This window comes from Atta cephalotes, assembly GCF_000143395.1.
Source record: "Atta cephalotes unplaced genomic scaffold scaffold00014, whole genome shotgun sequence".
NCBI lineage: Eukaryota > Metazoa > Arthropoda > Insecta > Hymenoptera > Formicidae > Atta > Atta cephalotes.
In genome coordinates this window covers 2,904,601-2,922,220 of record NW_012130078.1, presented here as the reverse complement: position 1 = coordinate 2,922,220, position 17,620 = coordinate 2,904,601, and the positions used below count along the sequence as shown (strand labels likewise).

Sequence of the window (17,620 nt, the reverse complement as noted above, 5' to 3'; positions counted from 1 at the left end):
GAGAGAGAGAAAGAGAGAGAGAAAAAGCGAACGAACAAACTATAATCAATTATTTTATTTTTTCATTGACTTATTTATCATTCCATTTCTAATATCTGTGTTCAGACAATTAATTCTTTTATCTATGTGCCAATTATCAGCTGTTCTATATTTTTGCGTTCGCTTTCTTTATCATATAACAATAATAATCACAGGGCCATTGGGCAACTAAAATACAACAACGATAATAATAATTAATAATAATAATTAACGTTGACAGTAATAATAACAATAACGATAAAAACCAACAGAGACTATATATATAATCATAACAATAAAAACTTTGAACATATATTCTGATAGCAATGAGCGACAAATAATAGTGCTTGGAAATATTGTCTGGAAGAAAGGAATTAAGGAAGGAAAGATCGTTGTTGGAATAATGATCTTCTGATGAAGGGAGCGTTGCACTGTGCTGCGGATATCTGCTTGCGCACATGTATAATGTACAATAAGTGATATGTGCGCACGTGAATGGTGCAGCGTGTCTGGTTGATCCCGAATCACGCATATTAACACACATATATATATATATATATATATGTATATGTTTGTTCGTTACATATTTTTTTCTGGCGGCGTGTGTGACAGTCTATTGGACGCGTCTGTCTTCAAATCGAAGAAGAAGAGAAGAAAGAAGAAGAAGAGACGAGATTTATCATTCTGCTTTTTCAATAATCGATTCGATTGCACATTGGGGGATATTTTTTGTTTATAGAATGCGGGCAGAGTGCGCAGGATAGTAATGATAGTAATGGTAACAGTTGAGGTACTGATGGAGATAGTAATGGTGCTTATTATGGTGATGATTGATGATGTGAATAGCTGAATTGTGAACTGTCGTCAGCAGTGCGAGCGAGCATGGCGTGAGGCCGACACGTGCGTCGGAACCGTCGCCGCTGCGGCTGCTAACCTGATTCTTTTCCAGTTCCTGGCACAGCATCTCGAGCTGTGCCTGGAACCGCTCGCGCTCCACTGTCGCCTGTTGAATCTCCTCGCACGCCCGATCCAGCTCCTTTCTCAGCCTGACGACCTCTTGACCGTTCTGTTGTGCGGGCTGTTGCTGTTGCTGCTGCAGTTGTTGTTGTTGTTGTTGCATGGTGACCTGCATTTGTTGAATCTGCTGTTGATGTGCATGCAACTGTCGTTCCGTCGTTTGTATCCGCTTCTGCAAGTCACCGGCCTCACGCTCAGCAGTGTCTGCCCGCTGTCGCTCCGTCTCGCATAACTTCCGCCACTGCTCAAGCTGAGCCGCGTCAGCCTGAACTGTCTCGGTGCCGCGCGACGCCAGCTGCTTCTGTAGCTCCTGCACTCGCTTCTCTGCCTGTTCGGCGCGTTGTCGCTCTTTTTGCTGCGCCTGCTGCACACTCTGTACCTGCTGCTGCAGCCGTTGTACTTCGCGCATTTGCGCATCAAGTGCCTCCTTGGCAGCGCGATCGGGTGTCTGCGCGTGGGCTCGCTGTTGGAGACGGCGGGCCTCTTCGCGCTGACGCTCGAGCTCAGCCTCGTTCGCGCTAAGCTCCTGCTGGAAGTTGACCAGCATTTCCTGCGACTTCTCCAGTTGTATAACCAGTTGATCGCGCTCTACCTGCAACTGCTTTGCGTCTGCTTCCCACTTCTCCTTCATCTTTTCCGAGTGTTTCTCTCGGTTCTCCAAGATTGCTGCCATCTTGTCGCGTTCACGTTGCGCCAGCTGCAGCTCGTACTGCATCCGGGCAAGTTCTTCGTTACCAGCGAGTTGCTGCTGTTGCTGTTGCTGCTGTTGTTGTTGTTGCACGCGGCGCAATTCCTGGCGTAGCGCATCGCGTTCGTCTCGCAGCAATTGCACATCTGCGGCGAGACGTTCAAGTTCCTTCTTACTAGCCTCGGTAGTTTCCTGATATTTAGCAGTTTGCAGATGTGCTTTTTCGAGCTCTTTTGCGAGTCTGCCAGCCTCAAGTTCAACCTGATCACGCGACACGATCGCCTTGTCCAGACTGGCTCGTAGACGTTCTACTTCAATACTTGCGCTTTCGGATCTCGTCTTACCCTCGGTCTGCATCAGCCGCTCCAGCCGCACAATCTCGACACGTAATTTCTCATTGTCTGCCTCGAGCGCATCAGCTCGTATCTTCACCTTGTCATGTCGATCGCGTATCTTCTCGGCTTCGATTCGCGCACGCTCGATCTCCGAACGATTGCGTTCCTGCTGCGCCGTAGCCTTGCCGGTCTCATCGCGCGCCCGCTCGAGCTGAAGCTGCGCCTCATGCAGCTTCGCCTCGAGCTCGGCGTGGTTCGACTGCGTCCTCTTCAGCTCGACCTCACGGCCTTCCAATCGCTCGCGTAGTTTTTCCACCTCCTGTTGTAGCCTACTACCTTCGTTTTGCCACTTTTCTTGCTCGTACTGGTATTTACCTCGCACGCCTTCCGCACGCTCCAGATCGGCGCGCAGCCTCGAGGCGTCCTGCTCAGCCTTCCGTGCGCGTTCGAGTTCCGCCAGCGCCTTCTCCAAACGGTCGCGTAGCCGCTCCACTTCCAGCTTCGCCCACTCGTGCTCTTCCTTCTGTCGCTCCTGGCTCTCCTGGTACTTGCCGAAGCGTGTTGCATACCTCTCGACCTCCTCGCGCGCGTTCTCCGCCTCGGAACGCAGTCGTTCCGCCTCACCCTGCGCCTTTCTCACCTCTGCCTGCTGACGATCGTGCTTCTCGTACATCTTCTCGATCTCAAGTTGCATACGCGCAAGCTCCTCCTGCGTCTTCTCCGTCGCTGCCTGCGCCTTGTTAAGCTGAGAGTGCGCGCGCTCCAGCTCAAAGCTGATGCGTTCGTTGTCGGCCACCAACTTCTCACGCTCGTTTTGCAATCGTCGCAGCTCGATCTGTGACTTCTCGTAGCGTTCGCGCACCATTTCGAGATCTACACTCAACCGATCGATGTTCTCCTTTGACTTCTCCTCATGCTCTTTCGTACGACCGAGTTGCAGCGCCGCGCGATCGTACATTTCCTGTACTCGAGCTAGTTCCTCCTGAGCCTTACGCGATTCCTCACGTGACTTGGTTGCCAACATCTGCTGCTTCTCCGTCTCCAGCTCGAGTCGATCCTTATCCGCCTCCATAACATCGATACGGTTCTGAAGGCGATACACTTCGCTCTGCGATCTGTCATATAGTTATAAAATATTTAGTCTTTGTTTTGTTTAACTATAATTTATCTATATAAATAATTTGTGAAAATTTCATCGATAATATTTGAAATTAAAAAAAATTAAATAAAATTGTTTTAAATATCTTTATTCTTTATATCTACTGTAATATTGTAATTGTAAATCAGTTATTAAGTCATGTTATGTTATACTCGAAACAATTAAATCTTTACAATTTAAATAGCCAGTATTACCTATCATATTTTTCCAACATTTTTTCAAATTCTTTGGTAGTGTTTTCTCGCTCTTCATGAGCTTTGTTCATAGAATACTGTGCCTTCTCCAGTTTCTCCTTTAGGATTTGGATTTCAGTCAGCGCATCATCTCGTTCCAACTGTTTCATCACAATTGAGAAAGAAATTTCAATTTTCTTATAATGTAATTTTTATGTAAAATAACATCAATGTTGACTAATGAAATGGAATCTGTTTCATTCATATATCAAAATTATTTTAAAACAGAGATAATATCATTTATTACTGAGTCACTAAGGAGCTAATTCAACTCACCGTTAATTTCTGATGAGTATTGTGCGCTTTCTCCCATCTCTCCTTTACCAAGTCGAGTTCTGAGAGTACATTCTCCTTCTCGCGTTGCATCTTGGCTATCTGATTCTGCTGGAATTCTATCCTCTCGTGCATCTTCTCCATCTCTTCCTGGAAGCTATCTCGTTCTTTCTGTAGTCGTTGCATTATAATCTGACAAACAATTATGAAGGAGTTACTGAATTATTGTTAAATTTAAATCTCCATTAAAATCATTTTTAGCTAATTGCGCTCACCTGAGCTTTTTCGTACTTGTCCTGTAATCGATCCACATCAAGTTGAATCGCCTCCCGCTCTTTTTGCATTCTCGTTGATTGTCCTAATGCTTTGTCAAGCTGGCTTTGCAGATTCTCGAAATCGTAGTTCTGTTTTTCTCTTTCCATTTGCATCTATACAATTATTATATAGCGTATGTTAACTGTACTTTAATGAATCAATAATTATTAAGGACAGTAACAAAACATTAAAATTGATGTCATTTATTTAATAACTTTCAAATTAATTAAATAATTCTGAACTAATATATACGTTTAAAGCTGATAGAGATATTTATAACAATAAATTATCTGTCCATACAACACTTTTGATTCTTTCGGGTTTACTTACTCTACGAACTTCCGTCTGCGTCTTATCGAGCTTTTCCTGCAGCTTGTCGACTTCACTTTGTGTCTTGTCCAATAAATTCTGCAACTTGTCCTGCTGAAGTTGCGCCTTACCGAGAGTGGCCTGTGTGCGCTCGAGTTCTTCTTGCGATTTTTCGAGTTCACCAATCGCCTTATCCCTCTCAGAGTGAAGACGGGCCACAGATGCCTGTGCTCGATCGTACTCCTCTCGCAAGCTTTCCTGTTCGCCTTGAGCATTCTCGAGTCTCGCTTTGAGTCTGTACACTTCGCCTTGACTTTTCTCCACCTTGAAAAGAAAAGAATTTCTATCTAATCCTTATAAATCTAATTAATTCCGAATTACATATAAACTTAACATTTTTCTGCAATTAATTGAACAAACTGCAATTATTATTTTTTTTATTATTATTATATATTAGATGTAGTAAAAAGAAATCCATTATTTTTCCATTCAATTTCATGCAAAAATAATGGATTTCTTTTTACTACACATAATATATTGAGTTCCACTCTTTTTAAGAATCTTTAAAATTATCATAAGTGCAATAATAATCGCATAAGTAGAAACTGCAATTTTTTAATGCTGTCAGTTATAAATATTATTGTAGAAATAATGAAAGTTATGCATATTTCTAACATTGTAGAGAAATACTTTTTTCACAAGTACGCTCTTTGCAAAGTAAACTCAATTAAGGAGATATTACTTGTAACTTGACTTGCAAGACCGAACGTAAACGCAATTTTTCGCGCTAGAAAGATTTATTCGTTCTCACGGTCTTTTATTTTCCGTCATTAACTTGTTTCTGCATGGAGCCAACTCAAATGGCAGGACAAATGCGAACTTAAGCACACAGTTTAGCCATGCTCCTTCAGAAACGGACGATATGGTAATGCGCGAGTAATTTTCCAGTCACTTAGGTGGCGGGATCGTTACTTCGTTGCTGGTTGCAGACACCGGGTGCAGGACGAAGACGTGATTGGAAATTGGATCTTATTACGTGGACAAAGATGAGATAATGATGTAGGCGACAGTAGAAAAGCGAGACAAAGGAGAAGAAGTTCGAGAAGAAGCGAGATAAAGATGAGAAAGAGTCTTCCAGATAAATAAGAACTCTTGTGAATTGATCGCGATTAAAATCATTTGTTTGCGAAGATATGTGATCGAGTCAAACACGATCCTAGCAAAGTGCTCGTCGAAATGGAACTGCCGAGTTGCAGTCCGAAATGAATCTTCAGTCGTCCATTAATAGATCGCCGAGTGGCAATGTACCATATACAGATCATATGCTCCAGCAAAATAGTCCAGGTTACTTCTGATCAATCGATAGCACATGTAATTGATGTATAAATAGCACTTCCGAAACGAAAAAGATAAGTCGCTGCGAGATCGAAAACTCCGAATCAGGGCTTTTATTTCTTTCGTGAATTAGGACAAGCGATACTTTCATAATTCTTTAAATAACGATTCTGAGATATATATATAAAGTACCACTCTGCTAATACATAAATGATATTAAAAAATATAATAAAATAACTTTAGTCGAAACTATAAAACATACACGGAAAAAAGAGAGTAGCTACCATAACTAAAAATTGTGTGTGGTAACTAAACGCCTTAAATAATAAGTTAAATAATAAGTTAAATATGTCTTAAAATATGGACAATTAAAATATAAGTATCATAGTTAGTCTTAGCTGTGATACCTCTACTATAATAGCAAATTATTTCACCATAGTTTAAAAAAAAGTTCGTGGCGATTTATTAGTAAAATTAAAGTGTTTTTCTTAGAGTATTGAAATCAATTTATTTAAACCAAATATGCTCCATTATTTTCTATAATATTTTGCCATTTTTAGGGCAGAGCCATAATTCCATCGCGATAGAACTTCTGTGATTTCTGCTCGAAAAACTGCTTCAAATGATTTTCACAAGCCTCTTTTGTCTGTCAAACTAGCTTTACACCATTAAGAGAGTTCTGCAGAGACCTAAACAAATGATAGTCTAGAGGGTGCTATATCAGGACTATACGGTGGATGCATTAAAATTTCCCAGCCAAGCTCTCGCAATTTTTGCCGAGTCATCAAAGATATATGTAGTTGAGCGTTGATGATGGAAGACGACATCTCTCCTATTGATTAATTCTGGCCTTTCAATTGCTTGTTGTAATCTCTGTAGTTGTTCACAGTAGAGTTCGGAATTAACTGTGTGATTGGATGATATCAACTCATAGTGAACGATTCCCTTCCAGTCCCATCACACAACATCCCCTTCTTCCTCGTCAATCCAGGTTTTGCGATTGCTTGCGCCTTCTCTCCTTTCTTTATCCACGATCTTTTTCTAGTTGGATTATCGTAGATGATTCATTTTTCATCACCAGTTATCATTTTCTTCAGAAATGGCTCAATTTCATTCCGTTTCACAAATATTTCAATAGCGTATCACAAATATTAATTTGGTCCTAACACTCAACTCGTAAGGAACCCAAACATCGAGTTTCTTTTTGTATCCAGCTTTGTGCAAATGATTTAAAATTGTTTTGTGGTCGATGCCTAGTTCCCTGCAGCATTCTTATCTTTATCGTAGTGATATTGCAAAATGTAGTGAATTTTTTCCTTATTTATTTCCATTTTCAAAATAAAATAACTTTTGATCCACTTCATCGATTTCAATCTTTTTCGACTCAAAACAAAGGTTAAAATGTCACTTTTTAAACACACGTCTAGTGTTGCCGATGCGATTAGTAGTTGCCGACTACTGAGCATTTAATGCTATCTAGCGGGAAAAACGCCACGAACTTTTTCCCACACCCAATAAAATAAGGAAAAAATTCGCTACATTTTGCAGTATCACTACGATAAAGGCAAGAATGCTGCACAGGCTTGTGAAAAAATTTGCGCTATTTACAGTGAAGATACTTTATCAAAATCAGCAGCACGGAAATGGTTCGCTCGCTTTCGTGCTGAAAATTTCGATGTGAAAGATAACCTCGCTCCGGTCAACCAATTACTAAAAAGTCCGATGAAATCATGGTAAAAATCGAGCGTGATAAGCATGTGAGCACTGCAGAAATTGCCAGGGAACTAGGCATCGACCACAAAACAATTTTAAATCATTTACACAAAGCTGGATACAAAAAGAAGCTCGATGTTTGGGTTCCTCACGAGTTGAGTGTAGGAACATGATGGACCGAATTAACATATGTGATACGCTATTGAAACGGAATGAAATTGAGCCATTTCTGAAGAGAATGATAACTGGTAATGAAAAATGAATCACCTACGACAATCCAACTAGAAAAAGATCATGGATAAAGAAAGGAGAGAAGGCGCAAGCAATCGCAAAATCTGAATTGACGAGGAAGAAGGTGATGTGTGTGTGATGGGACTGGAAGAGAATCGTTCACTATAAGCTGTTATCGTCCAATCAAACAATTAATTCCGAACTCTACTGTGAACAACTGCAGAGATTACAACAAGCAATTGAAAGGAAGAATTATTCAATAGCCAGAATTAATCAATAGGAGAGGTGTCGCCTTCCATCACGACAATGCTCAACTACACACATCTTTGATGACTCGGCAAAAATTGCGAGAGCTTGGCTGGGAAGTTTTAATGCATCCACCGTATAGTCCTGACATAACACCCTCAGATTCATTTGTTTAGGTCTCTGCAGAACTCTCTTAATAGTGTAAAGCTAGCTTCAAAAGAGGCCTATGAAAATCACTTGAAGCAGTTTTTCGATCAGAAATTACAGAAATTCTATCGCGATGGAATGGCTCTGCCCCAAAAATGGCAAAATATTATAGAAAATAATGGAGCATATTTGGTTTAAATAAATTGATTTCAATACTCTAAGAAAAACACTTTAACTTTTACTAAAAAATCGACACGAACAGTTTTCCCATGCCAATATATTTAACAAATTATGACAAATCAAACTCATCAATCTTCATGAGTCGAAAAAGTCAGAGAAATAAAAAATTTTTGAAATGAATTTATTATTAACACACATTTTGAATTTATTGTAATTTACTATTAAAGTTCATGTATCGTGTCTCAAATGACAAAAATAAGAAATTTACCTTTTCTTGGAGAGTTGCAGCTTCGGCACGTGCCCTCTCATTGTCCGCTTGCGTGACCCTCAGCTCGGCCTGAGCTCTCCTTAATTCTGTGGCCGTTTTGTCGGCGCGTTCCTGAACACGCTCCATCTCTTGGGACGAGTTCAGTGTGCTTCTACCGTAACCCTGCGATCGTTCCATGTCATGCCGTAATCTTTCGTTCTCCAGTTCCAACCTGGCCAACCGCTGTTTTGCCGCCTCCCAGTCTGCGCCGCTACGTCCGACCTCGGAGGCGGCCTTATCCAATTCAGCCTTGCTCTTGCCAAGCTCGGATTGTGAGCTCTCGAGCTTCGCTTCTAACCGATCCTTTTCCGCTTGCGCTCGTTCCAAACGTGCGCCTAATTTTTCGACCTGGCGATTCATACATGGAAAAAATAATATAAAAACTTTGTTTTGTTGTGCTTTACATCATAGTATCTTGTTATTTAATCTCTCTTTACAAAAAGATGTTTAATAAATTTATCATTTATTTTATTAATTATTTATTTTATGTACTTTAATAGTGGGTAAAGGATGAGAAGTTAAAAAAAAATTCGTTTATCTAGCCTTGCTCACCTCGGATTCTAAAGTATGTATTTTCATTTTGTATTCAGCGATTTCTCTTTCGTGCAATTCCCTCTCTTCCTGTTTCTCCTGCTCTGCTCGATCCCTTTGCTCACGTAATTGTGCCATTTGTTTCTCTTTATCCCCAATCGCCTCCTCGAGACTACTAAGTGCACCTTCGCTGCTGCAATGATGCGCTTGCATTGCCGTCAGCCTGGCCCTGGCCATGTCGACTTGATTATCTTTCTCCTTCAGCAAATCCTCCAGATTCTCGATCTAAAATCAACACCAAACTCAGCAATAATTGTAAAAAACAAAGAGTGTTAGCTCATTCATCAATCGATTGTTAGTACAGAAACAAACGAGAATATTAATTTTTTTATTTAAAAACGATTCTATCTATTTATTTCTAAAGTGAGACAACTCAAAAAATGTAATCTATATTGTACTGACGTATTTCTGTTAAGTTGAAAAATAATTTATTGTCATCCTTTTCTGAAAAACTTATTTTTTAGCTTGTCACAAAATTATTTAAAGTAAGAAACCGATGTCTTTCTCTATTTTATATAGTTCTGGAGATTTTTAATTCATTCCTAAAATCGATATAATCATACACTTAACTTTTGATATAATAGAAAATCTTACTCTTTTTTTTCTGTTTAATATCGCGTTAAACAATGTTACTGAATTATTACATATTTCGTAAATAGATAAAGAGAGAGGAAGGCATGGAAAGATAAATTAATACACATCAAAATTATGGTACATTTAGGAAATTAAATTTAGAATGATCTTTTCATGCGATCTTCACACAAATAAATTCGGCATATTCGCAGTCAGAGACATTGTATCATGCAATCTCCCAAGATATCAATATGGGATAAATTATCGTAACCACTTACCTGCCAACGCATTCTTTCCTTTGTAGACCTTCTTTTATTCATATAATTATATACAGACATCATCGTCACGACAGGCATGCTAATGTAAAAATAAATACGGTGTTTGTGTGAAAGCAAATAATAGATTCTATAAATAGCGTAACATAACGTAATATAAATATGATGCCTAATAATAATACAGGTGATAATCAAATTAAATATTTAAATTAGGTGTAGAAATTAATATAAATTATATGTACAGAAACCAATTAGATATAATATTACATAAATTAGACAATTAGTATACATAATAAATTAACTTACAATTTGTTATTAAATAAATACAATAATGGACGTATAAGGGGAGTAGGATATTTCATTATTTGACAAATTAATGTTTGTTTCATATTTTCTTATACATGATGTAGACATAATTAACGCAAAACAACAAATCAATTAATAATTTCATATTTACGTAGGAATATAATCCATTACAGAAATGATAGACGAAAATAATACTATAAACCACAGAAATCACAGAATAAATTTATCTTCTTGTTTTTTTACAAATTTCTTATCTTTAGAAATCAATTGCAATAAAGGAAAGGTTCTACACATAAGAATCGAGTGTTCAATGTACGAAAACTAAGACAGAAACATAATAATCCTGCGAATAATATTTTATCGCTTGTAGAGAACGTAACTTAAAGAAAAGGGAAATGCAAATTAACAAAAAAAAATTACGTAACAAAAAATACGCTACGGATACGAATATAGTGCAACAGAACGTAACGTCTTCGTCAACTGCGTCTTCGCAATTTACATCCGCGGTTGCTATACATCGATTAGTAAACGCAAAAACAAAAAACGTCACATAACTTACAAAGGCGAGTATGCGCGCGCGCGCTCACACACACACGCACGCGCGCACGCACGCACGAACACACATCACATATCTAATCGACGAATCTATTGACACGTGCATTCTCCTTTTCTGGCATTGCAATATCACGGGGATGTGACGACACATCGAATGCATCCCATTACGTCGATCTTTTTCAGCCGCTGCGACAATTAATGCTTATAATACTTTGTGTAAGTACACGATGTGCGCCTCTAATCCTAAAGGATCTCGCATCTATTCCATCGAACATGAGAAGGAAAGGGAAAACCTTTGTCGTGTTCACGAAGCTATTGAAGCGATAATCAAAGGCATACTATCAAAGCGCGATCAAAATTATCGTCGCGAACAAAGAGCCAGCAGATAACTATAGCGCATTTTTATCACCGTGTTTTATCGCAGGTATTTTTTTTTTTAATAGGAGAATCTTACGGTAATGGCAGACCTAGGCTACTCAAACTGTACAATTATATGTATGATTTTGTACCTTTTTATCCTCATTGCACACCATATATGATTTCCTTTTTGCTTTATGCTACATTTATGCAAATTATCTCCAATTAAATGCAATCGCAAATACATTTCGCTTAAATCGGCACTTCCGCGTTGTCAAGACGTTAAAAATTTATCCTCGATGAGACAATCGTAATCGATGTAATTTTTGTCTTGGGATTATGGTCATCACATGTGCGATCGATACCGATACCGAATTTTATGTTTCGCAGTGTCAGCACATACGTCACCCGTTGTGGGATCAGCTTTCGGAATTTTCTCAAAGAGCCGATTGCAATTCATGAGGCGATTGATTGAATTTCGTACTTGTACTCATGCACATTCTTCCTCTGTGTGGGAGTCTATGACGTGGGTGTATTATTCAACTCTCCCACTATTTTAATTCCTTTCGCTTTACATTATTATTGTAATATACAAATAATAGACTCTCAAAAATAAATAACAAGGACAGGCCAATAAAAGTGCAAACATAGTTTGCGTTACGCGCAATAAAAATACTTTTAAAACAATTATAAAGAGTTGAGAAATTATAATTATGATAATAGAAATTAAAATAATGATTCACATCCCTGTAGAAACAGTTAAATATCACTCATAGATTTCTAGCCATTTAACTGTTCTACGAGGGACGTGAATCATTATTCGATCTATGTTTGCTAAGGATGACTCCAAAGTCGAAACATATGAAAATTTAGAATATATGCGATATTTTATAATATTATAACTTCTCAATCTTATAATTATAATTGTTTTAAAAGTATTTTTATTGCGCGTGACAACCTGTGTTTGCACTCTTGGCCTATCCTTGTTATATTAATTATATGTTAAAATTATAGACACTATTCTGTCAATAAAAAGTAACAATGTGTTTATCAATTGTTTATTGTATTTATATCATTTAACTATCTGTGATTTTTTTAATTCTCAATAAGTGTGCGTATTGAATTTATCAATGTATTGCCATGCTATATATATGTGTCACTTATTCGCCAATCGCTTTTTCTAAACATCTAAATATTTTTTAAATTTTCAAAGTACAAGGAGACATTTTATTATTTTATTTTTCATTTTTAACGCTGACTTCTCTTCACATGCAGGAATCGGACAATAATAATGTCACTATTATGCATGAGCACATGTACATTGAAAGCATAAGGTTTCCATAGTTACAATGAAGAGAGAGAATGATACAGAATAATATGAAAAGCTTCTCTTCACATCTTGCAACTTTCCCTTAAAATGACAAATGATTAATTTCACAATCTGTATTAACACATATTTTCTTAAGCGCTAATTTCTTCTGCGCGATAAGAGAAAATATTTTGCTGGACTTGTCCGCTTTTGCATTTGCATCTTTCCTCAGATGAAGAACTAAACATGATGCAGGATAAGGAAATTTCATTTCGCAGAAGTTATCTGCTTCGAACCGGCCATCTCCTCACATAATACTCACTCGTTTCGAATTAAGAATCATAATGAGATAATTCTTCGCGCTGTGATATGGCTCTTGATGCAAATCTTATGAGTTTGCGCGAAAATGGTAAAAGTGTAGAAATGAGTTGAGAATAGATAGTAAAATGAAAGTGAACGAAGCCTTTTGACGACAGAGTCTTGAGAAAGAAAATTTCTCAGTGAGGAGACTGGAAGTTGATTAAATGAAGGAAGAAACTCACCTTTCGCTGTAGAACATTGATCTTGCGATCCTTGATGTCCATGTGATCCTTGATTTCTGTTAATTCGGTGTTCATGCGATTGCGCTCCTGTTGCGCCTGCATTGCCGCCTGCGTTTTCTTCTCGATCATCCGGTTCTTCTCCTCGAGTCGCTGTCGCATCTCCTCGACCTGCACATTTCGGAGCGGAGCGATAAAAAGGAAATGTCACTGAGGACCAGTCGACGAGAGAAATCTTCAGGCGAGTCCAAATCGTAAATATTTAGCGCGCAATATGTACTACGCACGTACACGCGACGGAACACGAAGTGACATAAGTGAGGAAGAAAAGAAGAAAAGGAAAGGAGAGAGAAGCTCGACCTAGTTTTGCACGACAGCTTGGCCTTCCTCTCTTCATCGATGGCCTCTTCCGGAAACACGTGATTTGCCGTAGTTTTAACTGAACTCCTAGCCATCAGACTGATTTGTCAAACGAATGTGATTGTCATCTCGCGTCGTCGTTTCTTAACTCATTTGGGAAGAACCCTTCTCGAAGAATTCTTTCAAAAGTTAAAAAATCTATGAAGTGTATATGCATTTTTTCCTTCTTTGAGTTTGCTTTGATAAGTTAATTTGGAGAGGATCTTTTTTAATATCTTTTTATTATACAATATTTAGCATTATGATGTATACATATAATTAACATTATGATGTATACAGAATTGGGAAGTAATGCATTGTTTGTAACGACGTTACATTTTCGTTACTTTTTTTTACGATTTGGTAACATTGTTAATTCTTTTTATTAGTGAGAGAAAAGTAACAACGTTACATTTTTTTTAGTAACGAAACTGACTCCATTACTCTTGTATTGTTACTTTTTATAGATCACGGACAATAAGATTATGTAGTTAAATAAATAAATAAATAGAAAACTTTTTGCCTATTTTTGTTTCATTCACTATCCTCGCTTTAGCATAAGAACATTAAAAACTAAAATATCTATTATATAATAAAATATCACAGAGTGATTTATTGTAAAATATCATAGAATTAAACATAAGTATGTAAAATATTAATAAAAGATAAAAATGTTTAAAGATAAATATCTTTCTAAATATTTCATATTTAATTTATATTCTGTCTTAGCATTCTGTTCTTAGAAGCTTAGAATTACACTTGTTTTAACACTAAAAAAAGTGTAATTATGCAGAAAACAAGTTTATTCATCGATTTTGATGAAATTAGAGTCATTCGATGTATTTTTGCACGAAATGATGATTGAATGAATGATAGATTTCCTTCAATAGTCATCAACTTTAACCATATCTCAGCTCGCCCGGCAGAGCGACTTATTTTTCTGTCAGATTCGTTCAATACGTCGAATGATCCTAATTTTATCAAAATTAATAGGCCATCTCTTGCATAATTACAAAATAAGTAACAAAAAATAATGATTTTTTATCTTTTAAATAACGGTACCGTGTCACTTTTTAGAATCGATAATAAGTAACAAGTTACTTTTTACTGCAAATAACGCGTTACTTTTAAACAAATAACTTTCCCACTTTTACACTTTTTACCCTGGATGTATAAAAGATATAGACAATTTGGAATAAAAACAGATTTTTCATTATTAAATGAAGAGCAAAATTCCAAAATGCATGTTCAAAATTTCAATTTTTTAGTTAGAGATGGCGTAGTGTTCAATGTTGAAAGACTCATTATAAGTTACTCTGAAATATTCAGAGACACACACTTTATATAAATAGATAATGTAATGCTGACAATGTAATAGAAATAGATGAATCTGATTCCGAGTTTTTCCTTGTTTTAAGAGAATTTTTTGTTTTAATTCCTATATACATATATGTATGCGTTCTGTTTGTGACAGATCGCATAATTTATATAAAGACACTAACGTTATCATTTGTGTGATTTATCTATGAGAGTGAGCGAACACAAATATGGCGCTGTTCAGCGCTGTCTTCAACATGGAGACGAAGTCGTCCATTTATAGAAGTCTGTATTCAGAAAGCATTTTTTCATCATTAATTTATGTGCTAAAAAAAAACATTTGAAATGCATTTAACTAAAAACAAACAAAATGCATTAATATTTTTAACAATTGTTTAGCAATTTTGTTTAATATTTTACATCCTATTGATTAACATATTGTTATTTTCTGTAAAGTGCGTAATTTTCTTGTGTGCGGAATTTCTTTTTTTCTCATTTTCTAAAAATTACAAATTTTTGTAACAAACAAAACGCACTTTGAAAGTCTATTTCTCAAATATTTTTTTAGTTTTTACAAATTTTTAATTCTAAATATAAGACAAAAATAAAAAGTTAAAAATTGAAAATATAAAATAAGAACGCGAGATTTTTGTACTTTTTATACTAAAAATTTGGTTTTCTCTCTTCGTAATTTTAAGCATTCTACAACTAGAAAATTACATCTTGTAAGATGCTGGGAAGCATCTTACAAGATGTAATAAGAACATTTAAAATCAAGAATTTGCTTTGCGAATTGAAAACCGGGATGAATTTGAATTGAAATAAAGTTTGCATCAAGAATTTTTCTTGCTCAATGATCGTTTTAGAATTCATGGGATTTGCGTGAGATGTAGATCAATATTTCTAATGACATCATTCAAATTTGATTTCGCAGCTTTGTCCTATTAGGTGTACAACTTTGCTTCCGTCGTTTTTTTTCCGAAATTCGAGGTTTTATTATAAAAAACTGGTTATAAATTTAAATTTAAATTTAAATTCAAAGTATTGTCCATTGCTGGCCACTACTTTCTCCCATCTTTCGGGTAGCGTACGAATCCCGCGTCGAAAAAACTGATCATCTTTTGAGGCTATCCACGAATCGATCCAATTTTTTACTTCTTCATAAGACCGGAAGTGCTGGTCAGCCAGGCCGTGTGCCATTGATCGAAACAAGTGATCAGAGGGAGCAATACGGCGGGTGGGGTAGGACTTCCCATTTCAACGTTTCCAAATATGTCTTGACCACTTTCGCAACATGGGGTCGAGCATGCTGTAAAATCACTTTATCGTGTCTCTCGTTGTATTGCGACCGTTTGTCTTTCAATGCTCAGCTCAAACGCATCAATTGCGTTCAATACCGATCGCCTGTGATTGTTTCAGTCAGTTTTAACAGTTCATAATACACTACGCCGAGCTGGTCCCACCAAATACAGAGCATGACCTTGGACGTTAAAATCACCGTTCTTGAAACGTTGAAACCACTCACGATACGTTCTTTCACTAATAGCGGCCTCACCATAAGTATTTGAGAGCATTCGATGAGCCTCAGCCGCAGATTTCTTCATATTGAAGCAAAAAATTAAAACTTCCCGCAAATGACGAGAATTTGGCTCGTGAACTGACATTTTCAATCGAGAATAACTTTATGATGCAGACACAAATCAATTAATGTTTTTATGGGGTTATGTTGACAGATGCCCAAGTTTATTGTATGACGTCTATGATCTATTTATTTCGACCACCACTTACCGCTAAAGCCATCTATAGGAAAACGGCGGAAGCAAAGTTGTACACCTAATAATTTTACTCGATGTTAGATCTTCAAAGAAATTTCTTAGTTCTCCGAGCTTGCTTTTAACTCTTAAAAGTATTAAAGGAGCGTGTAAAGGCTAGGAAAATTAAACCAACGACTTCTTTATTTGAGATAATGATCCTTTATCCGAGTTTCTGGATAATAGCATTAGGATAGTTAAGGAACTTTGTTGCAACCACATTCTAGAGAATGTATTCGAAATGTATTCGAAACAAACACCCGGATTTTAGAGATGCGGTCAGAAATTTGGTATCGATTTCGAGTGTCAGTTGTGTTCCAGTTTCGCATCAGTGTGAATAACAAAATCTGCGGTAAACTTGTTTACCGAAAACATATTTGGTAAATTTCTGTAAATTCGCATATATTTTCTATCATAGTAATGAAAATTTTTTGTTTCTGAAAGCAACGAGAAATGACAAACTAACAAATTTATTTCTAAATTCAAATTTCTAAGCATAACACATAGAATTACATCAGCATAATTAAACAAACTATTTCCTACACTTAAGAGAAAATTTTCTTAACAACACTATAATTATTTGTCTTAAATACGTTGTCTTTAAACCTTTTTACAATTTTGCAACAAATTACAAAATTTAACTACATAAAAAATAATATATGTATAAGAATTTATGACACTACATTTTTTTAAATAAAACAAAAAAAAATTGAAGTTACACTTACATCAGCTTGCAGCATATTATAATGTTCCTCTTTGGCGCAGAGAGATTCCTTGAGTACGGCGATGTGTCTCTGATAATCCTGATGTTGCTCCTCGAGCGTCTTCATCTTCGCCGACATTGCCAGCAACTCTTGGTCTCGTCGCTGTACCTCTGTCCGGAGCTCGTCCAGCTGCGAAAAGATTCGTCGTCCAGGCGAGGATCAGTCCCTGAGCTCCGTCCGTGTTGGCGATGACGACGACGACAACAACAGACGACGTAACGACAATGGCGACGAGCGACAGCGGTATTAAAACCGTCTGTAGGCTCTTCACCATGTCCGAGTACGACGACGATGATAACCTCATCTAATAAGGATCAG

At 37.2% G+C, this 17,620-nt stretch overlaps 1 protein-coding gene across 1 annotated transcript; it reads right to left on the bottom strand.

The window, feature by feature from the left end:
• Positions 1 to 751: 751 nt before the first annotated feature.
• Positions 752 to 17,380, bottom strand: LOC105617873 (trichohyalin). The gene is made up of 9 exons (XM_012199417.1): positions 17,264 to 17,380; positions 13,015 to 13,182; positions 9,059 to 9,322; positions 8,468 to 8,854; positions 4,369 to 4,671; positions 3,999 to 4,151; positions 3,727 to 3,915; positions 3,412 to 3,551; positions 752 to 3,173 (listed from the first exon to the last, which is right to left on the bottom strand). The coding sequence occupies exons 1-9, from the start codon at positions 17,378 to 17,380 to the stop codon at positions 752 to 754; spliced, it is 4,143 nt and encodes a 1,380-aa protein (XP_012054807.1).
• Positions 17,381 to 17,620: the final 240 nt, after the last annotated feature.